Below are 26618 nucleotides of genomic sequence, written 5' to 3' on the forward strand. Positions count from 1 at the left end.
TGACTGTAAGCAATAATTGTATTTGTTTAGGAAGACAAAACGCTGAAAAAAGAAGGATCCTTTTTTTCAGTCTTACGTTTGAATTTGTATTTTAACGAATCTTACACATACATATTTTGATAATTGTAACCATTGATGGTTGCTGTTAAGCATTTGTGTATCATCCCACAAGAAAATTACGTATTAAGTTATGAATGCAGTCTTGTTCTAAATGATCTAAAGAACATGACTGCATTCATAGCTCTGTACATAACTTTTTGTGGTATAATACACAATGCTTAACAGCGTCCAGATACAGATAATATTATAGTCACTGCAATGCAAATGTCACTATAATTTTTTTCAGCAACTAAATGATAAAGAATTATACCAATTTTAGTACTTATCTAATATATAATAGTTTATTGAAATCTGTACACATCATAATTTGATCTTCCCCGATGCTTTTATATAACACGACAAAATAATAATACAGTGTATGTAGTATGATTGAAAAGAATAATTTTATATATTTTGATAAAGATTATTGAGTGACTAATCTTTTAAAACATCGACATTTACTTGCATCATATTTTATGTCACCTACAGCCTATAAATCTAATTACTAAACGACGTTAATTTCTAAACGATAATAGTAATTTATCCTATGGCCCACACAATGTGGGAAATATCCAAAATGGATATGTTACACGCGCACTAGTCATTGGTAAAATGTTTATACAAAGATAGCATATATCCAAAGGGGCCTTGCCTTATTTTGGACAACTGCACAATGTCACAATTCCGCTCATCCGCGCAGTTATTGGTCAACGCTTAGCGCGCGAGAATTTATTGGCTGTCACGCGTGAAATTCTCGTAGGTTTTGTTCTTCTCGCATGATTCACTATGCGTAAATGAATCAAGCCCCTGGTTCATACATTTTTTTGTAACAGTGTAATTAGTAACCCCTTGACTCAGTGCAATATTTCATAGTAAGTATTTTAACTATTAAATTAAACTAATATAAACTATTTAAAAAATCTCTTTACATAAATAGAAAGGAACATACGATCTATGTACGAATCATTTCTTCTCTTTAATTTTAACCGTCGGCCGCTTCTTCTTCTTTCACCCTCTTAACCTGTAAAAAAACATCTTATTTGAAAACTTATCTGCTTACATACAAAGAGTTTCAATGGCAAAGTTTCGCCTGCCTCAATTTTGTTAATGCCAAAAACACCAGTAAAGTGGGCGGTAATTGTCTTGACATAGGTGTATCTTGATACCCATATTCAAAAATTCAATATGGGTATCAACTTCAAGATACTCTTATGAAACGTCGAGTCCACAAAGATGCCTACCACTGGTATCTGTGAGCAGTTACGTGATCATTAGGGTACGTACGCATTATATGGTTAGCTATCCGCTGTATGGGCGGTAGCCGCATGGTAATCTGCGAAAAATCTTGAAAGTGGTAGCTGATGTGATCCATCGTGGGCAGCGCGGGCTATTCGTTATTTTGCGCGTCGTCCCGACTATTCTCGTGTAGGAGCACGTACTGATGCCACCGGTGGAACGTGATCACTTTGATGTACCCTTGAGCGGAAACGTGATCGTTACCTGTTTGATGTGATCCATCGTGGGCAGCGCGGGCTATTCGTTATCTTCCGCGTCGTCCCGACTATTCTCCTGTAGGAGCACGTACTGATGCCACCGGTGGAACGTGGTCACTTTGATGTACCCTTGAGCGGAAACGTGATCGTTACCTGTTTGATGTGATCCATCGTGGGCAGCGCGGGCTATTCGTTATCTTCCGCGTCGTCCCGACTATTCTCGTGTAGGAGCACATTCTAATGCTACCGGTGGAACGTGGTCACTTTGATGTAGCCTTGAGCGGAAACGAGATCGTTACCTGTTTGATGTGATCCGTCGTGGGCAGCGCGGGTTGATCATCATCTTGCGCGTCGTCGCGGCTGTTCTCGTGTAGCAGCACGTACTCGCGCGCGCTGAACCCGAACTTGACCACGTCGCGTTCCAACAGCTCGACGTAGCGACGAGGATCGATCTTCTTGTTGTTCACGAAAGTTCCGTTTGCCGAGTCTGAGGAGTTTTAAACCATGAGTGTAGTTAAGTTTGTAAGTACACTACTTCACTAATTAAATGTCATTTGCCAACACGAAATGGTCATACAGTTAAAGACGAAATAAAAGATAAGAGTACAAAGAAATGTTAGAGCGCTTACAGACGAACGGCACTTGTCGACAGCAAGTGTCAAGAAGTCTGCCGTCGACAGGTGCCGTCCGTCTGTAAGAAGCCTTACTTCAAAGATTATTAGTAAAGTAGGTACCTAGATCAATGATGTAGGGTCTGACGCGTCGCCCCTGCGTGCCGTCGGGCCGGTCGAAGGGCGTGGCCCTGTACTGCAGGGCGGCGTGCTGCTTGCTGATGGAAGGGTGGTCCAGAGCGATATCCACAACCTTCTTATCGCGGCCGATCACGAAACAGGATTGCCGGTGAATGTATAGTATCGGCAACGCCTTGTCGCCTTTAAATGGATAAAATCTGAAAAATACAATACATAATATATGAAAATACAATAGTGGTACTAATTAACCGGGCATAGTTCCGCTAATTAAAGTTCAAACTTATTATAGTTTGTGCGTTTTAAGATGATATGGTGACAGTTCTCACATTCCTTGCAACGGTTTTTTTTACAAGAAAACAAAAAAAAAAAACAAAACATAATAAATTATATTCCATCTACAAAAACTAATGTTTCCTATACTTAGTTGTAAATGAATAAAAATTAAAAGTTGCTAAATGCTAAATTATTAATATAAAATTATATTATTAACTGTGAAATAGGAGTATAAAATTATTGTTACGAAAATATTTGAAAAATGTCAGATGCATGAAACGGAACTTATGCCAATAGAGATTGACACTGTTGAATCGAAATAAAAACGAATTAAAAGGGCGGCCATTTTAAATCGCCGGCGCCACTCTGAAACGTCAGTACGAAATCGATAATTTCGATTACAATTCCTTTACGAAGTGATTCGATATTTTTAAATTATCGATTAATTTTTTTAGGTAACTTCCCTATTATTGTCAATTATTATGTGTCACCCATATCATCATAAAACGCACAAACTATAAACACTCTTGTAAACTACTGTGATTCTACTGTTAATGCAACAATTTCAGAAAATAAACCAAGAAATCACAATTCTCAAATCTATCAAGTTACAAAGTTGATTACATCCTGGTGGGTGACGAGTGACGACTGACGAGATAATAACACGATACTAATGTTTGTATTTCATACGTTTAAATGATTGAATTAAAAAATAACGGTATTTTATATGATACTTCTAAAATGACGTTATAAAAGATGTTTTTGGTAAACTCACCTCCACCTACGTTTAGGTTGCTTTGCATCGTCGGGTTCTGTGTACTTTATAACTACACCATTGACGGTATTCGCATCAGCTGTCAATTTGCCTGACAGACCAAAGTTTGGCTTCTCCTTCTCTCCGTCCTTATTGTCTCCCTCTTTCTTCACTTCAGTCTTACCCCAACTGTACTCTTTCTTTTCGTCTGCATTATCAAATCTAGAAAAAAAATATTGTAACATAATTTAAAACATATAAAAATAAAACAATTTGACAATACACAAAATATTAACTATCTAAAAGCCCTGTGAAAGTTAACTTACTTAGCTAAGCTAACCTTGGTAAGTTTATTGAAAATAAAACAATATTTATTTAGTACCAGCTGTCCCGGTGAACTTCGTGTCTCTTTAAAACCTTCCCTGGACTTCTACGAATATTTTAAGACTAAAATCAGCCCAATCCGTTCAGCCGTTTACGAGTTTTAGCGCGAATAACACATTTGAAAATCTATTTTTATATATAAGAAGAAGATATAATATATATAATGTTAAATATGCAACTTTAAAGAAAATGCCTAAATTGTGTTGCACTGACAGACATACATGAGTACATAATATTTTAACTATTAACATTTATACAATTATGACGTATTCCCCCTACCTTGATCGTCTTTCCCGCGAGCGGCCTGCCGGCAGCCTTTTGTCTCTTTCTTCACGTGGCTCCCTGGCTCTCTCTGGCCGGTCCTCCTTTTCATTCCTGCTTCTGTCCACCCTCTCTCTTCTCTCCGCCCTGTCCTTGTCTTCCCGTCTCTTCTCTCTGTAGCGATCATCGGGACTGCGTGATTTGGATATCCTGAAAAAAAGTGCGTAATAGGTATGAGAAAAATTGATTCGTAAGTAAACAATGGGCCATTGCTATTTGGTCACGCTATGTCAAGCGATAACAGATTGCTGAGTTTAGTTGAGACATGTCATCATTATATTATTACATCGACTACCTATGTATAATATCTGCTGCTAACTTATAATGATTTGATTTGTGCATTTTAAGTGCTTATTAATTTTGACAATTAGTTACCTGTGACTCGGCAGCGGAGACTTTTCAACACGCGGCGGTCTCTCGCGACGCACGTCCCGACTTCTGTAATCGACAAACGCTAGTCAGTTTCTGTTACAAACTTATGTGGCTATTTTCATTATTGCAAGGTTGAGATATGCTCATCCTTAAAAACTAACAAAATAAAAGGTAGTTTATTTTCATATATTTGATTTTCATTCGAAACAACTGAAATAAATTAGCCAAAAGAGTTCTTTTCTTGTGTTTAACTTAGTTGTATCTTATATCATAATTATTGCAAAAACGAACATACACGCTCAAGTCGTGGCAGAACGAAAAAATTAAAATCCTTTTAACATTACAAACATCAAAACCTCCGACGAGGCATCAGTTACTTGACACTCCTTACACTTACCATACGGATTTTTTCAGTTTGTGTGATGTTTCGGGAGAACATACCTATGTTATCCAGTCGTGGATATCTTAATTTAAACACAACAACAAGTCTTCTGACATAAGTTGTATCTGATGTTTCATAGTCTTCTAAAATACATAATATCTTTTCTAATGTTAGATATCATACCTAAAATAGGTCTTCTTCATTTTATATTCTATTATCTTTTGCTCATGCCATATTATATCAAGAAATCTTCTGTTATGCCAATACAACAAGTTTCTTTTCTTATGTCGGATAACATGATCTTCTAAACTGATATTATCCCACGATATTTTTTTCGTGTATACGACTTTTCTTTTAGGACGATCCTAAATCCACACTACAAATCTCTAATTTTTAAATAACTTAATCTACTTATGGTGTCAATATTTTCCAAATAACATTTGTACTGCTCTGAACAAATTAGTAAAATTCCATGTGTGTTTTTCTTAACATAATATGAATGTGTTCTTAAATTAGTCAATCCAATATCAATTTATTAAAATTACATTACATTTAGGTATAACAATGTCATACAATTTGTATGGGATTCTTAAAAATATTCTGGTACTTATCAGTTTATTTGTTAAAACTTCTTACTGCAATAATTGATAATCCATTCACCATATTTCTGTAAAAAGAAGTCCACATGGTTTTGCTTTAAAAACAAATACCACGTTGTCAAATTCTCAAACATTTCCTTTTACGGGCTTTTAAAATCAACCACCACGTCATTCTCTATGACTCTTCAAAATTGTTATAATATCTTCATCGGAGTTACATAATATTAAGTTTTCCTTTTTACAACATTCATCTTTTTTCAAATCCATCTTTTGTTTCTGAAGTCTTCTCAGTTCTGCTTGTTTAGTATTTAATTTCTCCATCATTAAATATGGGGTTACAAAATATCTTCAATGATTTTTCTCTACTTTAGTTTTTCTGACTTTCTTATTGGTGTAATATCTCTTTTCTTCAATTAAAGTATATCAAAATTTCCATCCATCCATTTTGTGTACTTATATGTATACTATCTTTGTTTTCGGAACTCTGCTCCAAATTAAATTTTATTAATTTTATCTTTGTAGCTAGCAGAAAAGTCACAATTAACGACTTATTATTAGCTATAAAAATCTTCAAACTCGGTTGTAGAACACTGAATTTTATCGATCATGTAGGCGAGTCGCATCAAACAATGTCAATAATTTCAATGATTTCAAACTATCTAACTAGATAGATCATCACTACTCCACAGAATCCATAACTCTGTATTCACACGCTCTATTAGAGTTTCTTCAAAGAATAGAGATTACAAAAACATTTCAAACATGCCTAGAGTCATGGTCATTATCGTTTAAGTTGAATACACTAAAATATCTTTGACACAGCGACATGTTGCGATCAAACTCATTACAATTCTCTGTCGAGTTGACACTGTAAAAACAAATATAGTGGTTTAACGTCGCGGAATAAACGCCGGCGCAACATGCAGACATTGCTACATGTATGAACAGTACTAGAGTTGTATCAAACTATTTTTAACATATTAGACCAGAAATTATTATGTAAGCATATAATATATTTATTCGAAAATACTATCAGATGAATTTATACATAAATGGCGCATCTTTGTTATTTGGCCAGGTTATATGGACAAATGTTAACGTAGTTAAGCATCTATGGATCGATTTCTCTGATGGTATATTAACAACACCCAGTTCAATAGCCACAAGACCTATAATTCGATAGATATGTTTACATAATACTTTCAATTCTACAATTAATAGACTAGTATCAATGGAAACTTACCGTTCTGGAGGGTATCTCTCTTCTGGGAGCCTTTCTCTCCTGTCGGGGAACTCCTTTTCGCGATAACGTTCAGGCTCAGGTGGAGGTCGTCTTAGAAAACGGGAAGGAAAATGTTACACGACATAAACTTTATTTAAATGGTATTGCAATTGAATTATTCATTAATATTTACCTGTCACGATATTCTCTGTTGTCTACAAATTCTCTCTTTTTATTGAAGCCTCTCTCCTCATGTGCATTGTATCGAGCTGAAAAAAAAACTGGTTTAAAAATACTTGGACATGCATTATTATTATTAGCCTTTATTCAGAAAAACAATACATTTATTTTACATACATTGCAAAATATTCAAATTAATTATTATTCGGTAGCGCGGTCTCTGTTTCTGTGTGCCTCTCGGCAAAGGCCTCCCCCAACAGCTTCCACTCACTTCTCTGACATGCCACTCTACTCCACATTTTGCCAGCCATTTGTACTATTTCATCTTCCCATCTTTTTCCCTTTTTTCTTTTTGCCCCTCTGGGATACTAAGACGTTATTATTTTTGTCCATTTATCTGGCCCTCTCAAAACATGCCCGGCCCACTTCCATTTCAGTTTTTTTGTTTTATATGTTACATCAGTTACACCTGTTATTTTTCTCAACTCCTTGTTTTCTATTTTGTCTATCCTTGTCTTTCCAATCATACTCCTCTCCATAGCCCTCTGTCCAACTTCCAGCATACTTGTAGTAGCTTTTGTTAGAGCCCAAGTTTGGCACCCATATGTTAGAATGGGTAGAATGCATGTATTAAATAGTTTTCTTTTGGTGCCCATGTTTATACTTTTGCATTTTACTATTTCTTTAAAGGACCAGAATCTTGTCCAGGCATTGCCAATTCTTTTTTGTATTTCTTTGGTTATTGTATCATATATTGAGATGAGTTGTCCTAGGTATACATATTCTGTAACATATTCGATCACATTGTTATCTATAGTAATTATGTTAGTTGTACTTCCATTGGTCATAACTTTTGTTTTTAGGAGGTTCATTGACAGTCCAACTTCTTTACTTACTGTGTTGAGTTGAAGAACTCAACACAGTAAGTACACATGCTTGAAGAAGCATGTGTTCCATTTGACTATGAGATGTGGCAAATATTATAATGTCATCTGCAAACCTTAGATGTGTCAGTTTTTCGCCGTTTATATTGAGGCCCAGGTCATTCCAGTCGAGTTTTCGGAACGCTTCTTCGAGCACAGCCGAGAACAATTTAGACGATAGTGGGTCTCCTTGCCTCACTCCTCTCTGTATTTTTATTTCTTCTCCTTCTTTTTCTAGTTTTATTCTTGCAGTAGTTCCTGTGTATATATTCTTAATAAGTCTAATATATTTATGTTCTACACCTTGGTTTTTCAATGCCTCCCAGATTTTTGTATGATCTATAGAGTCGAACGCTTTGCAATAATCCACAAAGCAGAAGTAGTAGGTCATGTTGTATTCCTTGCATCTTTCTGCTACCTGATTGACCACATGTATGTGATCTATCGTTGAAAACGTACTTCTGAAGCCTGCCTGTTCTCTAGGCTGATTTTCATCTAAAGTTCAGGTGATTCTTCCTAATATAATTCTTGAAAATAATTTATATATGCTGGATATCAAACTGATGGGCCTGTAGTTCCCAATATCATCTCTATTGCCTTTTTTGTATAGCAGTGTTATTGTTGAAACTTTCCATTGGAGTGGTACGACAAGATCTTTATTTTCGTTTAGTACTTCATTGCGTATAGAGTCTGGACCAGGTGCTTTGTCTTTTTTCTGAGTGGTTATTGCTTTCTCAACTTCCCTTTGGATGATGCAGGGCACCTCACTTGTGTCCAGTAGTTCGGCGTCCACATGTGGTGTTAGTTTGGAGTACAGGCTTCTGTAGTATTCTGTGGATTATGTCCGGTCTTTTTGTTTTTGTTTGTCCTCTCCTATCTGTGAGCTTAGGTATCCACTCTTCTTTTTCCTATAATAGTTTTATTGCCTTTTTAGTACCTCCTGTTTTGTCAATGAGAGTTTCTAGGGTTTTCAGTCTGTGATGTTGTCTATCTTTTCTGATATTTGTCCTTATTAATTTACTTAGTTCAGCTATTTCCTTTCTTAGTTGTGTTGTTTTCGGTTTGATTATTAATTTTAGCCCTCTCCTGTTAATTATCTCTTTTGTTTCTTCAGATATTATTTTCTTATCAGTTGTTGGTCTATTTTGACTTATTTGGTATTTATTTATTACATCTGTTAGTCTATCGTAGCTATCTTGTAGGTGCTTGTTTGCTTGGTCTACTATGAAGTTCTTTAATTCATTTTGCAGTTGATCTTTGGTTATTTGCTCTTTATTTTTGCCTAACTCTCCTTCCTGACCTCTATAGAAATTTCTCCTAGGTTTTGTTCCGTTTGTTTTTAGTTTGGCTCTAACCATTCGATGATTTGTGTTAAAATTTAGTCCTGAAATCACCCCGCAGTATTCGAATTGTTTGTTTTTGTAGGTTAATATGTAATCGATTTCGTTTTTATGGATTCCATTTGGAGAGATCCAGGTCCATCGGTTTTTTTCCTTCTTTTTAAATTTGTTATTTATGTTTATTAATTGATGTTCTAGAGCTAGGTTGACAAGTCTTTCGCCATTTTTTGTTCTTTTACCTTTATAATAGGGACCAAGAATATGCTCTTCTCCATCTCTTCTTTTACCTAACTGGGCATTGAAGTCTCCCATTAGGATTAGTTTCTTAGAGTTAAGTGACTTTAGGCGTTCATTCAACTTAGCATAGAAGTCTTCGATTATGACCTTCGATGATTGTTCCGTTGGTGAGTAGATCTGAACTATATCCCATATGTCATCATTTGGTGGCAGTCTTATCTTAAGAACGGCTATGCGTTCTGAAATTCCACGTAGTTCCTCAATGTTTGTTTTCAGATCTTTATGGATCATAAACCCAACGCCATGTAGACCCTGCGTTTCTCCTTTATGATACAGTATGAAGTCTCCATAGTCTGAAATTTGGTCTCCATAGCGCCTGACTTCGCTTATTCCAATTATGCTCCACTTAATATTTCTTAATGCAATTCTTAGTTCAGTAAGACTTTTCTGACTGACTTTTCTTGCGTTTAGTGTGGCAATATATATATTATTTAGGTTTAGATTTGTGTTTGGGGGGTTGTGGTCTGATTCCCCACGGGGACCAACAGAATTGGGGAATTTCGAGTTATTTTTATTTGTTTTTCTTTTGCTTGTTTTTATTTTATTTTTCCGGCTACCATATTCTAGTTGTTTTTTGTCTGGATGTCTTTAGCTCCCTGCTTCCTGTTTTTTGTTCCATCGAAGGGGTTCACTTTAGACAGCTTATTAGGCTGTAGTGTATCAACTTGTTTAAAGTTCCGCGCTTGTGAAAAACTGTTAGGTGGTGTGTGTGGAGGAGAGGACGGGACTCTTTTTCTTTTCTCGTTGTTTTTCTCGCTTGCCGGTTTGTTGCCGACAACGAGTTTATCATATTTTATAATTGCTGACTTTGAACTTTCCTGACTTTCTGGCTTCTACCAGCTTGGGAATTAAAGCTTTCTTTGTTTCTAGGACCTCCTTTGGAAAATCTTCGGATATAAAAATATTTTCTCCAATTCTCTTCCTATTTTTCATTAGGTCAGATTTCCTCCACCCTAATGTAAGGGTTAATTTTATGGGTCTTGGTTTTCCCTCGGTTTTCTTCCCAATCCTGTTCAGTTTGCTAATTTCCCATCTGTCCCACTCGACAAGGTTTAGGCTTTTGTATGCGTTGTTCAAGACATCTAGCACAGTCTCCATAAGATCCTTATTGTCATTTTCTTTTTCCTCTATTCCATGAAGGATGACGTTGTTCTTTCGTGCTTCTTGCTCTAGACCGTTTATTCTGGATTTTAAGGTAGAAACCTCGTGTTTCAGTGCCTCATTTTCTTGCTTGATTGGCAGAAGTCTCTCCTCAATTGCAGATGTTATTGTATTGTGAACGTTTTCAGTTATAGTTTCAGCTTGCTTTCTTAGTTCTTTAAAATGTTGAAATAATATATCAAATTGTTCGTCCATGTTTCCCATTATTTGGTACGTGAGAGCAAATGTTGGCAACACTAATGTGGCAATGACTTTGTAGCCAGCTCTTAACAAATTAAAAAGTGAATGTGTTGTCTATGGTCTTGTCTCTGATTTAGATTTCGCTCTATATTAACTGTCAAATAGAAGTTACTATGACTCACTATCCTTGCACTTTTTACACTTTTTTCCTGTTTATTTCGAGTTGTTCGTGCGAGAAAACAATTATTCGTCGGAAAATCACCGGTGGTCTTCACGATTTTGCACTTTGATTTCACTTTTATGAGGGATAAACTAATATTATCGAAAAATTTTGAAGAGCTATTCAAAAGAATGTTTGGTTGCTTTGACAGATGACAGCCGAAAAAATGCATATAAAAAATATTATAACTGTCATTTTTTAGTGTTAAACACTAGATGTTCCGCACGGCTTCGCCAGCGTAATTTAGGAATGTCACGGAAACCATTTTCCGCAAAAAAAGAAACCTATGTCCTTTTATGTGGTCTATTCTTCATGTGTGCCAAATAACAAAAATTTCTCCAGTAGTTTCTTAAGATATTAAGCAACTTTAAATAATTTCCTCCGTTTTTTTCCACATTTTCTTCTATTTCTTCGCTCATATTAGTCTTAGCGTGATAAAATATAGCCTTCTTCTATAAATGGGCTATCTGACACTGAAATAATTTTTCAAATTGGACCAGTAGTTCCTGAGATTAGCGCGTTTAAATAAGCCCTTTCAAATAATTTCCCCCGTTTTTTCCACACTTTCCTCTATTTCTTCGCTCCTATTAGTCTTAGCGTGATAAAATATAGGCTCCTATAGCCTTTCTCGATAAATGGGCTATCTAACGCTGAAAGAATTTTTCAAATCGTACCAGTAGTTTCTGAGATTAGCGTGTTCAAATAAGCCCTTTCAAATAATTTCCCCCGTTTTTTCCACACTTTCCTCTATTTCTTCGCTCTTATTAGTCTTAGCGTGAATAAATAAATAAATAAAATATCTTTTTTTCAAAATGGGTATCATGATACACTTTTTGAAAGTCAAACGAAGAAACTATGTTGCCTACCACCGGTTCGGGAACTACCCCGCTGAGAAGAACCGGCGTAAGAAACTCGCACGGGGCCATCTTTTACTAAAAAATGGAAAATATATATGTGATAAAATATAGCCTATAGCCTTCCTTGATAAATGGGCTATCTAACATTGCAAATCGGACCAGTAGCTCCTGAGATTAGCGCATTCAAACAAACAAACAAACTCTTCCGCTTTATAATATTAGTATAGATAAAATCACCAAAAAAAATAGTTTTATTTAAGAATCGTGAATTTACCTTTTGGATCTTCTCTGTGATAATTGTCATCCCGGGGCTTTCTGTGATACTCAACTTCTTCATATCTTTGGGGCCTGAATCAAAAGTTTTTTTATTTCTTAACAAATTAATTAAAAAAAATATGACTTTTCTTAGAATTCAAATAAATAAACTTGCTGGAGCATAACTTAATTATTAAAATAATTTTGTGTGGTATATATCTTTAGCTTTCATACCTTTTATAATCTGGTGGATACTCCTTAGGTCTTGCTTCATAAGGGTCAGATGTGTGTTGGTATTGCACATCTTGGTCATATCTTTCCCTGGATCCCTCATATTTTTCTGGTGGTGGTGCATATCTAGAGTTATATAAGGAATTCATAACAAATCAATGTGTTATTGTAAATTTGTAGTTATTTATCTTGATCAAAACTAATAGAAAGTTATAACATTAATACAACCCACCTAGAACTCTTTTCTCGCTCGTAATTATCTTGATAGCGTTGTCTATTTTCTTTACTTGAACCACGATAGAATCTTTGAACCTCCCTCTCCCTGTCGTACGGCTCTAACGAGCCTGAACGCCTGTATTCCTTCCTGTAATCATGATTTTTATGAATTATGATGATTAGCAAATTTACAAACATCTAATTTGAATACATATACAATTTTCACATGAAATAAACTTACTGATAATATGATTTTTTATGTTGACTTTCCCCGGGAGATGGATGTCTCTCTTTTACTACACTGTGCAAGCGACGCTCCATAGGTCTTACGTCACCTGAAGCAAAAATTGCAGCATAAACATCGACACATGAAAAATATCCTTAACTTAATGTTATGTGAGAGGAGTAATGTACTGCTTTATACGAATATGAGAACATTACCTTCATATTGTGGTGAAGAACTGCGCCCCCTTTTGGAATGTTTATGTTTATGCTTTCGTTTCTTCTTAGAAGAGATTTCGCCATCGCTGATTGAAATGTTGTCGTCGGTGATGTCTTCGACGGAAACAGATCGACGCTTCTTTTTAGTGTGCTTCTTCTTTTTTTTCTTATGTTTTCGCTTTTTAGCACGCTTCTGATCATCGGAGTCGCTTTCAGAATCTGATGATTCGGCACGCTTTTTCTTCTTTTTGTGCCGGTGTTCCGATGCAGACGAGTCACTTTCGCTGGAGGAGCTACTTGATTTTTCAGAAACTTCTGAATCCTCGGATTCTTCAGAAGAATCATGATGTCTTTTCTTCGACTTCATTTTCGTCAAATACAATTTAAATTATCTCTCGTTTCTAAATACAATAAACAATTATTTTATTTACCACTCGATACACACACTCAGTAATGGACGACACCGGAAACCAAAGTTGCCACTTGCCAACAGTGTTGCCAACTTTTTTTTTACTAACCCACCAAATTCAGCAGCGTAAACCACCAGAATTCCACTAAATAACGTAAAGACAACAACAACCTATCTAAATATAATTTGAAAATAATACAACAATAACGTCATTGTTATTATGAAATAATTATTTTTGTTACTACAAAAAGGAAAACTTTAGTTACCTATGTAATTATGTTTAAGTAGATACTTAACTAAAGAGTAAAGATGAACGTCTTTAGAGGAATCATTGTCATTTACTTGTTCAGTTTGTGAAGAATAAATTTCTTTAGTTCTAATTTTTGTAATACGGTATTTGGTATTATGTTGTTATTACAGCATTTGCCTTCGTGTGCTAACCTTGCACGAAAGAAAGGCGATCAAACTTCATCCGGTTTCTCTGTTAAGTCTTGACAAAATTCATCATGCTAAATAATCGCTCTATATCAGCGTTAGAATGCGGCAAAACGAATAAAGATAATAATAATATAATTAAGTTTCCAGTGTGCGTCTTCAAGGGTTAGAAACATAATAAAAAAAACTAGTGGTTTAACGTCGAAGCTACCACTAACTTAAAAAATCTAATCCACTAAGAAATCCACTAGCCACTAAAACCAATTTTTTTCCGCCAAAAGGTACGTCTAAACCACCAGATCTAGTGGAAATTCCACTAAGTTGGCAACACTGCTTGCCAATGCAAATGTATCGACTATCGAAGTACCCAAAACAAAAGGATTGAATTTCCTAATTTTGGAAAAAACTTTATATTATATACTTAAATACTGTATTCAATATTACAAAAAATCCCTTATTTAAAATAGTTTTTGTTTATTTTTTCTCATTTTTCTTTTCTTGTTTGTTTTTGTTTTATTTGTAATCATTGCATCGCGAAAGAAATAAAATCTTGTCGATCTCAACAATCAACATAAATCAGGGAGAGCGAAGCGAGCCTTAGTATACCAAGTACCTAGTAAGATCGTAAAGTGAAATGTCACTACGAAAAAACTAGCATGCCTATTGATTTGTCATTTGTGCTATTTTTTTTTATGAAATAAGAGGGCAAACGAGCAAACGGGTCACCTGATGGAAAGCAACTTCCGTCACCCATGGACACTCGCAGCATCAGAAGAGCTGCAAGTGCGTTGCCAGCCTTTTAAGAGGGAATAGGGTAATAGGGGAGGTAAAGGAAGGGAAGGGAATAGGGGAGGGTAGGGAAGGGAATAGGGTGAGGGATTGGGCCTCCGGTAAACTCACTCACTCGGCGAAACACAGCGCAAGCACTGTTTCAAGCCGGTTTTCTGTGAGAACGTGGTATCTCTCCGGTCGAGCCGGCCCATTCATGCCAAAGCATGGCTATCCTACGTATAATGTATAATAACATAGTATTTTTTATTTATAACAGCTTTTAAGTTATAACTTATAAGTGTGTGGATGTGTCATCCTCAGTCAGTCAAGGTGTGATGACGCGTCCCCGGGGCACCTTTAAAGGGTTGCCCTTGCGCATCAAAAAAAAAGTTTGACGACGCGAGCCCTCACAAAGCTCGGCTTTTAGCTAGTAAACTTAGGATGTGCGATGTGCCGAACATTCACAAATTTTATTGTTAAAAATGTCATTATCGATAATAAGTTAATAACATATATTCCCAACACAATTCCAATCCCAATAAATCCCCGCAGTTTGGGAAATTTCTTACAAATTGGCAGCCCTGCAGGAATTACGTCACAGCACAGATAAATAAAGTTTTTTTTTTTTATTATAGCAAAATGTAGCTTGAGCAAAACACAGATTACTAGTATATATGAGCAAAATAAACCATCCACTGCCTGACTGCCTGAGTGCCAACTGCCAGTATCAAGGATGGAAAGACAGGAAGGTAAGCTGCGCGTGCACTGGATCGGAATCGGAGCGTACGGAGCGTACGGATTTGTTGCTTTGTATTGATTTGTATGGTACTGCGTGCACTGGATCGGCATTTCTGCGCCTGAGACCGGAATTTATGCCAATGACGTCATCCGCAGCCGCGTCTATGGGTCAATTTATATATTTAGTGCAGAGTCAAAGCGCATCGAAACAAAGTATCAAAACTGAACATAGCAAATCCAACCTTAACTCCAAAGCGTTAACGCACACATTTCATATATACATTAATTACTAAATTGCCTATTTCGAATCCGAATACAGTGGACGCACACCATCGGCATTTCGTCGCACGCTCCGTTCGCTCCGTACGCTCCGATTCCGATCCAGTGGACGCGCAGCTTTAAAGCGCTTTATATTTATGGCCGTGACCAATATCAATGACATAAGAAACACAGACCATTATAGAGGCCGTGACGTGACGCGTGAGTGGATATAAAAAGGTACTCTGTGGTGAGTGGTGTGTCATTTGTTGTCATTTGTCAAACTCGTGTCAACTCACAGCTGTCATATAAAAAAACAGCAATTTTTCATACCTAACAAATGAAAATTTACTTTATAGTAAATATTTTCTGGCTTCGGCTTATTTTGAAAACTTATTATTACACGACCGTATTATATTAAGGTAAGTAAGATAATGCCTTGTCCTGAGTTTTATTAAAAATTGCATTAAAATAGTATATAAGTATCTACAGATTTACTCGTTTTATCTTGGTTTCACTGTCTAATGCATAGACTTGAAGTGCTTTTATGGTATAATTTAGGGCAATTTTGGATACCTAATTACTAACCAAGTTCTTCTACATACGAAATGTTAAAAGAAGAAAGATAAATCAGTTGAGGAATCACAATCTTACAGTGAGATATTTTGTTTGTACTAAGTATGTCTATAATAATAAACTCTTTATTTGCACATCTTAAGATACAAAAAGAGAAAAAGAAACAAATTTATGGAAGAGCGCAAATTGGCGGTCTTACCACTTTGGTTGTCTTCCAGACAACCATAATCTTTAGTAATAATAATTGTACAAATGATTCCGGAGGTAAACAAAATTAAGCAGATTAAAAAGTGTGTATGTATTGTAATTAAATTACAGTGTTTTTCTTTAGGTTGATATTTTAAATCAAGAGTTAAAATGGCTATGAGAAAGAGAAGCGGATCTGGGTCCAAAAGACACTTGAAAGAGAAAGTGGTGCAAATATATGAGTCGTTTTTCAAAGGTGAAGACCTTACAAGTAGTAATCCAACATTTTGGGATGAGTTCTTTCTTTTAAAACCCAAGATTCCACAGTTAGAAGCTGAAATGCAAAAACTGACAGCCGAACAGATGGTAAACATGAAAGAGAATATTAATTTACTTGTCAGTCAGTGTATTGAAATGCTAGGCCAGGAACATCACATCAGGTAAACATTATTTAATCAACTAATAACAGGTAATTAAACAGGCGAGTCAGGAGAATGTTAAGCAAAAAAATATATGTATCAAACTTTTTACTAAGCATTGTTATTCAATAAACTTTGAATTTTTATAAATATTTTTTGGAAGACTAAATTGAATTGATTTTTTTACAGATTAGTTTATGCCCTTCAAACATTTAGTGCAATATTAACAACTATTTATGACAGAGTGAGACAAGATGCAAGTATAAATATGAAACATGTGTTATTAGGAACTGACAATGCAAATATAAGGATGCAAAAACTTCTAGAACATTGCAGTACTATTCTGTCAGGTAACAAATATTTTATTGAACAGTTATCCTACTAATAAAAAATGTTTCACAAGTTGTAATATGTGACAAGCAATATAATTTTCTTTATTCAGGTGATGTTCCCGAGAGTTTGAAGTCCATGGTTCTGAAGCTGCTACTGATTATAGCTACAGGAGTTGACAATATAGATGACAATCCTCTTGTTGAGTACCTTATGCAGAATTCACTATTTGAACCATTGGTACAACTACTGTGTACATCAACAGAAAGGCAACAACATGGTAAGTTTGTGCCCAGACAACAAAGAAAAGTTAATTGATTTTACTTAACCCATCAAGCCCCATAAGCTCACCGGTGAGCGAGACACAATAGAATAACAATAGATTTCCAAGAATCCATGATTGAAGGATTAAACATGTTAAGCTCCTTTTTTTGTTAAGCTCCTTTAACTTAAACATGTTAGGATTAATTTAATAAAGCCTTTATTTACTGATACCATTTTTACATAGAATTATAATATTTCAGATTATGATTAGACATCGGTGTCAGTTTGCCCTTTGGCAAAGGCCTCCCCTAGACTTCGCCACGTTTGTCTGTCTGTGACCGTCCTCTGCCACAATGCTCCGGCCATTTTTTTTAAGTTGTCTTCCCATCTCTTTCTTGGGCGTCCTTTCTTTCTTTTACTATCCCGAGGATACCACATTGTTATATCTTTTGACCATTTATTTCTCTTGTTTCTTATCATATGGCCTGCCCAGCTCCATTTAAGTTTCTTTACAGTGTATGTGACATCAATGAGTTTTGTTTTCTTTCTAATTTCTGTTAGTTTATTTTTGTCCGTTAGCTTGATGTTCAGAATACTTCTTTCCATTCTACTTTGGCAAACTTTGAGTGCTTTGTGTTCTTTCTTTGTAAGAGCCCAAATTTGTGCGCCATAAGTAAAGCATGGCAGTACACATGAATCATAAACTCTTTTTTTGTCTTTCATAGGTATGTGTGGATTTTTAAGTACTTCCTTAAGGGACCAATATCTCTTCCAAGCATTGTTTATTCTGACATCTATTTCTTTGTGCATTTGGTTTTCTGGAGAAATAATTTGACCCAGGTATGTATATTGATTGACATACTCTATTTGGTTACAATCCAGCAAGATAGGTGATTTGTCATTAGTTTAGTCTTTTCTGTATTCATAGTCAGGCCTACAATTTTGCTTTCTCTTTCTAGTTGGATTAACATTTCTTTGAGGTGTTGTTGATTATCTGTAATCAATATCAGATCATCGGTGAATCTTAGGTGATTTAGTTTTTCTCCATTTACGTTTATACCAAAACCATCCCAGTCCATTTTTCTGAATATATGTTCGAGTATTGCCGAGAATAACTTTGGAGAAAGGGGGTCTCCTTGGCGTACACCTTTCATTATCTTGAAGGGTTGTCCTTTCCTTTCTGTTTGGATCTTTGCTGTTGACTCTCTATAAATGTTTTGTAGTATCCTTATGTATTTGGGGTGTATTCCTTGTGATTTTAAGGCTTCCCACATGTGGTTGTGTTTTATAGAATCAAATGCTTTATTGTAGTCTTCAAAAGCCATGTAGTATTTTTTCCCATATTCGTTGCTCCTTTCTATAATCTGCTTTACCACATGGATGTGATCCATAGTGGAAAAGTCTTTTCGGAAGCCTGCTTGTTCTTTAGGTTGGTTGTTATCTAGAACTGTACTAAGTCGGTTTAAAAGCACTTTTGAAAACACTTTGTATGAATTTCATATCAGACTAATGGGCCTGTAGTTATTAATCTCTGCCTTGTCCCCTTGTGAAGCAATGTAATAGTTGATGTCGTCCATTGTCTTGGTATGATTTCGTTATCTAAAATTTCGTTAAATATTTTTGTGATAGTTTTTAGAGTGTATTCAAGACATCCTTTTAGAATTTCATTTGATATTTTATCTTCTCCAGGAGCTTTGCTGTTTTTCTGGGACAATATTGCCCATCTTACTTCTGATTCTAAAATTGGTGGTATTATGTCTTCATTTTCATCCTTTGGTAGGTGTTGTTTATTATTGCAAGGTGTGTCTTTATACAATTTACTGTAGAACTCGGTTGCAGTTTCGGTAATTTGTTGTCTTCTTGACTCTTTTTTTCCTGATACATTATTTTTTACGCATGGGATCCAACAGTTATTTTCTCTTAACTCTTTTAAAGCTTTTTTAATTCCACCTGATTTTTCTATATGGTATTGAATAGTCATATTCCTTAGTTCTTTCCTGTGCTATCTAATTTTTTCTTTTATTTCTTTACTAAGTTTTGATATTTCATGTTAGGATAGCTTTGTTTTAATCTAATATTATTATTTATTATACAGGTGATTATTTAATATTTCTCAATAATTAATTTACACTCCTGAATATAAGCAATATAATTCGTTCTGTAAAGTTTTCAAACAGAATAAATGATCACCTGTATATTTATAGCTATGTCTCTGATAGCTGCATGTACTTACAGACCTGATAATGCTAATATTTATTATTTACTTTTTGTAAGGTTATGATGTTGTGCTGCTACTCATGTTCCTGGTGAACTATAAGAAACAAGAATCTGCTAATCCTTACATTGTGAAGCTGTCAATACTTGATGATGAATTAGCACTTAATGGGTAAGTTCGATATGGATGCATAAGAAAACTGAAACTATACTCAGGGCTCAGGCACAAAATTATGTAGACTGTGTAATCCCATGTCCCATTCTACTTCCATGTTAAATTACATCAAAACTAGTTCAGTAGTTTCTGAGCTAACATACTGCAAACAAATAATTCCTATTTATTATATAAGACATGCATACTATTAACATAATTATTATCACCGTTTGCATGTGTCTTCTACAATTAGAATACAAATTGCGATGAAGAACTTTCTGATTGTATGCATGGGACTAGGAAGTATATTATTTTGCATTTTTTTCAGATATGGTCAAGTGATAACAGCTGCACTAAATGACTTTGTGATGTCCACGTTTGGGGGCATGCAGGGCAGTGGCGGGGGCTGGCTGTCCTCCATCACGAGTATGGTCGGTGGGATCTTCTTGAGCAATGACGAAACACAAGTTGTGAGGGGTCAGAGAAATGGGTGAGCAACTGTATAAAATTCTTAGAAGAGTGTGGAGTCAAAGAAACTTGCGCTATGATGTGTTGTCGAGATCAAAACAGACAGAATGTCAACTATTTCTATTTTATTTTCACTCGACTTATTAATGTAGGTAAGTAAATAATTCTCCAACGCCGTTAAGTGGTAATGGTAAATTGCTTTACGATACGCAACAAAAGAGATAAAAAATCTAAAAATCGACAGAAGATGGATATCGGCAATCTGTCATTTGCATCTTACTGCAACTTGTTTCTAAAGAACTTCCCTTCCGACTATACCTGTTTACAAAAGCACTTATCGTGTGACTATACCTGAAAGGCGAAACCGCACTAGGTGACACTACGCTGCAATGAACCAACGCGACATGGAACGGCCAATATTATATGAAATCGTAGTTCTTTGTATGAAATCGTAGGAGAATATACACAAAATCACTTATCGCCCGACTGTACCCAATAATAACTTGACTTGTGCACTCGACTGTACAGAGGCGGCGAAGAAGGCATGCTGCTGGCGCTGTACGAAGCGGCGCACCTCAACCGCAACTTTATGACGACGCTGGCGCATTCCTCTGCGGCTGCGTCGTCCGCGCCCCCATCCCCGCCCGCCACGCTGCCGCCGCACCAGGTTAGTGTAAATATACCCTTTTAATAAAAAAAATGAGGTGTCAAGGGACACCCGGATCGAACGAAGTTGCTTTCTATGAGAGAGAGAGACAGACAGGGAAACACACGCAGCTTACTACTATAGCAAAAAGTGTCGTTACAACTTTTGGTCTTAATTTTTTCCGTCTAGCTCTAGCTCTTTTCGCAACGCACGATAAGGAACATCGTTCCAAAAAAAAACAATTGCGTTGTACTCTGTTACTCTCATGACTAATACAAACCGGACTCGAAAGACGATGCGCCTCAAGCTACAATCCGACAAGACAGGGTAAGTTCGGATAGATTGTGATGAACTTAACAAAAACACCCAACAAGTCAATGGCTAAGTCATTATTTGCTTGTGTTTACAGACTCCACCTAATTTGGCCCAGATACAAGCGCTGGATAACGAACAGCCGACGAATTTGTTGGTTACATTCTTTCAATATTGGTAAGTTTAATGTATACATGTATTTTTAAGACTGTTAGGCTCACTTGCGCCAGTCGTGGTTAAATGTAATCCTTGTTTAAATTAGTTGTTAGTCATAATCGGAATTATAATATTTTGGCTAATGATACTAACAATCGCCCTGGCGCTTAAAGTCTTAAACCTTAATCTGTTACCAAGTAAGTAAATTAGATCTATGTTTCAGTTCCATCGTAATGGCTGACACGAGGACAGAAGCGAGCATAAACAAGTGCAGTCTCTGCTTCATAACCCTCACCTGTTTGGTAGAAGAACAATTCGCCAACTCTATTATGCACGACCAAAATTTGACTTTCAAGGTAAATATAAAATAATAGTAATAATTATTATGTACTCGTTTTCTTACTGATTAATTTTGTTGCTAAAAAGCTGTAGTGACTGTTCTGGTTTTAACTGTTTGAGAAATTGACTTTACATAGCCCAACCAAATAACGTAAGACCCCGGCATCTGCTTGTAAATCAATTTCTCTAATCGTGCAAAAATTTATTTGAAAAATTAATCTTTTTTTTTTGTACAGGTTCAACTATACAGACTACCGATGCGACACAGAAAAATATTGCCCGAGGAACCACCATCGCAGCCGCTTGCTTCCACATTAATAGGTAAGTGTTTACATGTTAAAATGAAACACAAAATGTTTCCTTTTTCATTCTTCTCGTTACGTAACTAATGTAATATTCCACTCCAAAGCTCGTATTTCGTATTCGAAAGCTCGTATTCTACTCGTATTGTACTCGTATTTGAACCTAAACAAAGGCCATTAAGACTATTCTATGGAGACTAGACAGGACCTTTTAATTCCAGCAAACATGGAATTTTATACTTTCCACATGATATAAAATTTCCAGATCTACTCGTGGAGTTCATAATGTGTCATCTTCTGAAACGATTCCCCGGGGAACTATACTCCCTGTGTAACGGAGTTCTACTCCGTCTGCTGGGCTACCAGAAACGCTGCAGGGTGCGACTGGCTCGGGACTGGCGGCCATTGTGGGCGGCGCTAATCGCGTTACTCAAGTTCTTAGTGGCCAATGAGACAACTTTACTGAAGAGACACAATATATTCGTTATGGCCCAGCAGGTATGTTCAATTCATTTATTATGTGTGTTACTTATTGTCTTGTATTGTTAGTTTTAGCACGGAATATATTAGTAGTACCAACAGAATTCCCACTCGCGAAACCCGTTTAAAGAAATAACGACTCTTGCTGCGATACTATAAAGTTCAAATTCCGACCGCGCAGTGCTAGGTTCCTACAATTATTATATTCACCTACACGTCCGCTCTCTTTCTATCGCTTAACTGGTACCTTTTCTGACGAAATCAAGGTTTTCGCCTTTTAGAAAACAAAATAATCTTTTTTAATTACTATTGGTACGAACAGCAAACCTTTTTATAGTAATATAAAATTTTAGTAATCCAACCTATATTTTATAGTAGTTTTACATATTTGATTATAGTGCAGGAAACTTTTACAATTTAAACATGTGGTTATTTCTGTGTAGTTTGTGTGTTTTTTTGTATGAAATTGGTTTATTTGCTATGTTTGTATAGTTTTTATCTACTTTTCGTATTCAATTACATATTTCATTGGCCTTTTTTAATTGTTCATTTTTATAAGATTTATAACGATTTTTCACAGCGGTTTAACACAAAATACTAGCAGGTTTATCGGTAACTTGATTTATCCGGACCTACCCTGTATTTGATTCTTTACCCTGCCGAAATAATGCTATGTTATAGTATTTAATTGAGTGAGTTAAATGTATTTAATCGGTTGTCTACGAACTGAAAACATACACGTCTGTTTAAATTCATCTGTCACTTAATTCATCCTTTTTTCTTAGTTTTTAACCCCCGACAAAAAAGAGGGGTGTTATAAGTTTGACGTGTCTGTCTGTCTGTCTGTCTGTCTGTTTGTCGGTGTGTGTATCTGTCCGTGGCATCGTAGCATACAAACGGGTGGACCGATTTTGATCTAGTTTTTTTTGTTTGAAAGCTGACACGATCGAGAGTGTTCTTAGCTATAATTCATCATCATCAGCCTCCTCAGTGCTGGACAATCAGGGTTTATCTGGTTCATGAAAGGCCGTTAGCAACTTGTAGTCGTAGTCGTGTGATGGGTTTTATATTTCATTCTAGTTCGTGACATTTGTGAATCAATATTACTAATATCACCTGGTAATCAATAGGATATCCAATTCCTCGCCAACTTAGAGCAGAGGTTTCGTGTTTGGGCTCATTTTAATTGTGACAACCAGTAAGAAGTAGATAAAGTAAAAACAGTAAATATTTACATGCTGCTGCTGCAGCATCACCTGGATTCTATAGGAACCGAGCTTCGTATGAACCCAAAGTGGAGGTTTCATGTTTGGGCTCATATTAACGGCCTCATCGAAAAGGACATTGATAGATGGTAATCATGAGAATATGATTCTGTTGATAGGAATTATTCTGCACTATAATTAACACAAGTTTAAAAAGTATGAAATAAAATTAAATTAAGAAATTTAAAAAAACCCCCGCCAAAACAACTTTAAAAAGTAATGAAATAATATTTACTGCCTTTAAGTTCAAATAATTCCTAACTTGTGTAAAGTAATATTTTAGTCCATAATTGTTGTCAAGGTGTGTCGGGGGACCGCTAATGTAGATATTTGATTTCACATAACAAGTTTAAGGATCAATTCACAGCGATCTGAATCGAGATAGGTAACCAGCGACTTGGCGGTTGTAGGTTGTAGTTTACTTGGCGGTCCCCCGACACACCGTGACAACAATTATGGACCAAAATATTACTTTACACAAGTTAGGAATTATTTGAACTTAAAGGCAGTAAATATTATTTCATTACTTTTTAAAGTTGTTTTGGCGGGGGTTTTTTTAAATTTCTTAATTTAATTTTATTTAATATATTTTCAGGTTGTGAACATATTCAATTTGTTCATCACATTTGGTGACACGTTCCTGCCGACGCCGGCGTCCTACGATCAGCTCTATTATGAGCTCATAAGAATGCACCAAGTTTTTGACAACTTGTTCTTCATGGGCAAGTATTTTTCCATTCAATTCAGGATTAACTTTGCCACGACTTTACTTCACGATCAACATAGCTTTTGGGATAGGTTAATGTGGTCTTGCAATACATCTTTTCGGTCTTTCGTGGATTGTGGTGTCAGTGTGAAAACAGCCTTTAGCACATTTTTGTTATTCAAGTACGAAGCTTAGCTAACAAAAAATGTTAACCAAAAACTACAATAACTTGAAAACCAACATTTTCTCTCTGTTTAACCCGCTTCACGCTAGCTAATCTAGCTGGCTCATTTTGAAAAAACAAATCACACACAACACAGTACACTACATATTATACCAGGGGTTCCCAATCTTTTTCAGCCTGTGGCGTAGTTACACGTCGCAATATTTTGTCACGGCGCCCTACTTTATCTAGCTAATAGAAAAAGATAAATAAATAAACACATTTAATGATCATAGTTAGGTTAAGCAGGTAAATGAGGTAAACAGTAATAAACAAATATTTAACCATCTACCTGCTTTACATAATTATTATTACAATATTTGTGGTTTCGGATAATGATGGAGGATCGACTCACGGTGCCCCTCTTGCCTTTCCACGGCGCTCACTTTGGGAAACCCTGCTTTATACAATGATACAGTATGAATTTTACAATTAAAAATACAACCTGGCTAATCAATTCTCAGCATTACGCTACTCTACGGGCGACAGCGAGTACAAGGCGGACGCGCTGCGACTCGCGAACAGCCTGGTGAACGTGCGCGCGATCATACAACACTTCTCGCCCAAGATCGACGCCTGGCTCGCCTTCAACAACCTCTCCACGCCCTCCGAGGACCAGGTAACTGTGTTTTTCAGCCAGTTACATGACTGCCGAATCTTAAGGCTCAAATCACACCAAAATGGCAGCGCAAGGCGGCACAGCATTCGGAAAGTGGCCGCCAGCGCCCGCGACTGCTCGATCAGTCACGTCCGCCGCCACGTACGAGTCATAAGAGTTTCCAATATTACATTAATAAAGTTTAAAATCATAATGACACTGAAAACGCTCGCCACTGCCGCCCTGCCGTCCGCTGCCATTTCGGTGTGATTTGAGCCTGAGTATCTACTAACAATATGTTATGCGCCTATTGCAGAAGTGGAAACATTGTAGCAAGCGTTTAATGCAGACCACGATTGTGATGCACATAGAAATTCATAAATTGATTCGCGATCGAAATAATTATTGCTATCTCATTCCTAGACGCGATACGAGCGCATACGCAGTATTTTTATATGCTTGTTTTTAAAAGATAAGACATAAGTAGCGTAGCGTATACGTCAATGTACGATTTTCTACTGTCTACGTGACCGTGCTAAAGCATTTTTTTTCATTACCTCATTGTAGTATTTTTTAAAAGGTAACAAACATATGTTATTTTTCATATTATAGATTCTGGAGGTGGTGCGTAAGAACTACGACAGTTTAATTCTCAAGCTGCAAGAAGGTTTAGAGGCGTACGATCGTTACTCGGAGCGACCTCACGCAGCGTTACTAGCGCGGCTGGTGCGCGGAGCCGGGCTCAACGCGCGCGCCGCTAGCGACGCTGCCGCCCTACACCGACACTCAGCCGCGCTCCTGTCACACTACACCACCTTGGCATAATGCGCAGGTAGAATAAAAAAGTATAAATGTCATTGTCAAGATTGGATAAAAATGCCGCCAAAACAAAGTGCGCGCCGCCAGCGATGCCTACAGTCACCACGCTGGCATAGTGCGTGGCTGCGGTATGAATAAAAAAGTATATAGACCGACAAGGCTTTAAATGAACGTGGCGAAAAAAGGAATTAAGCCGCCATCATACAAAAACACAATTTTTGACATGTTTTTGACAGTTCTCCTTTACCGGCAGCGCCCCCGCCTACGTTCATTCAAATCCTTGTCGGTCTTTAACGTCATTTTAAGGTATGTCACGACATATCTATTTCCATAGAAACACGGCATTATATATTCATTTACTTATAAAGAGCGCCATTTTAACCGATTCGTGGCCACTGCCGCGCCCAGCGCGTCATTTAAAAAGATTCAGTGAGGCCGATGACGCGCCAGTCGCGGCATACAAGGATTGTTAAAAAACACGTTAAAACTAATTTATTATACTGTAATTACAATTTCTTAGTCTAAATGTACATGTTGAACTCAATTTTATGCGTGGCCGTTTATTTTAGAATAAAAGGCTACTAGTCAGAGATCGTCA

At 36.4% G+C, this 26618-nt stretch overlaps 2 protein-coding genes across 3 annotated transcripts; one reads left to right on the forward strand and one right to left on the reverse strand.

Annotated features, from left to right (window-relative positions):
- Positions 1-747: 747 nt before the first annotated feature.
- Positions 748-13415, reverse strand: LOC121733537 (smad nuclear interacting protein 1-like). 2 transcript variants are annotated; one of them, XM_042123807.1, is made up of 13 exons: positions 12953-13415; positions 12753-12846; positions 12528-12659; positions 12299-12421; positions 12084-12157; positions 6845-6920; positions 6673-6762; positions 4452-4514; positions 4035-4226; positions 3393-3593; positions 2327-2541; positions 1892-2079; positions 748-1120 (listed from the first exon to the last, which is right to left on the reverse strand). In XM_042123807.1, exons 1-13 carry the CDS (start codon positions 13317-13319, stop codon positions 1082-1084), a joined length of 1854 nt encoding a protein of 617 aa, XP_041979741.1. In that variant the 5' UTR covers positions 13320-13415; the 3' UTR covers positions 748-1081. The 2 variants fall into 2 exon arrangements, with proteins under 2 accessions (XP_041979741.1, XP_041979742.1); XM_042123808.1 differs by lacking the exon at positions 12528-12659.
- A 2450-nt stretch (positions 13416-15865) lies between these two features.
- On the forward strand, positions 15866-26384 carry LOC121733536 (armadillo-like helical domain-containing protein 3). Its single transcript, XM_042123806.1, has 14 exons — positions 15866-15985; positions 16471-16765; positions 16934-17094; positions 17187-17354; positions 19613-19724; positions 20035-20196; positions 20703-20841; positions 21230-21309; positions 21512-21644; positions 21864-21948; positions 22195-22427; positions 24270-24396; positions 25068-25222; positions 25814-26384. The coding sequence occupies exons 2-14, from the start codon at positions 16497-16499 to the stop codon at positions 26024-26026; spliced, it is 2037 nt and encodes a 678-aa protein (XP_041979740.1). The 5' UTR covers positions 15866-15985; positions 16471-16496; the 3' UTR covers positions 26027-26384.
- The last annotated feature ends 234 nt before the right edge of the window (positions 26385-26618 follow it).

Source organism: Aricia agestis, chromosome 14 (assembly GCF_905147365.1).
Source record: "Aricia agestis chromosome 14, ilAriAges1.1, whole genome shotgun sequence".
Taxonomy (NCBI): Eukaryota; Metazoa; Arthropoda; class Insecta; order Lepidoptera; family Lycaenidae; genus Aricia; species Aricia agestis.

What these genes read in the sequence shown, in the direction of transcription:
- LOC121733537 (XM_042123807.1), bottom strand. Translation starts at nt 13,319, where the DNA reads ATGAAGTCGAAGAAAAGACATCATGATTCTTCTGAAGAATCCGAGGAT. An exon ending in TCACAGAGAAGATCCAAAAG is followed by an intron (nt 6,921 to 12,083) that starts GTAAATTCACGA and finishes TTTTTTTTTCAG; the next exon opens with CTCGATACAATGCACATGAG. An exon ending in TCGCGGGAAAGACGATCAAG is followed by an intron (nt 3,594 to 4,034) that starts GTAGGGGGAATA and finishes TTTTTTTTCTAG; the next exon opens with ATTTGATAATGCAGACGAAA.
- LOC121733536 (XM_042123806.1), top strand. Translation starts at nt 16,497, where the DNA reads ATGGCTATGAGAAAGAGAAGCGGATCTGGGTCCAAAAGACACTTGAAA. An exon ending in AACAGAAAGGCAACAACATG is followed by an intron (nt 17,355 to 19,612) that starts GTAAGTTTGTGC and finishes ACTTTTTGTAAG; the next exon opens with GTTATGATGTTGTGCTGCTA. An exon ending in CCACGCTGCCGCCGCACCAG is followed by an intron (nt 20,842 to 21,229) that starts GTTAGTGTAAAT and finishes TTGTGTTTACAG; the next exon opens with ACTCCACCTAATTTGGCCCA.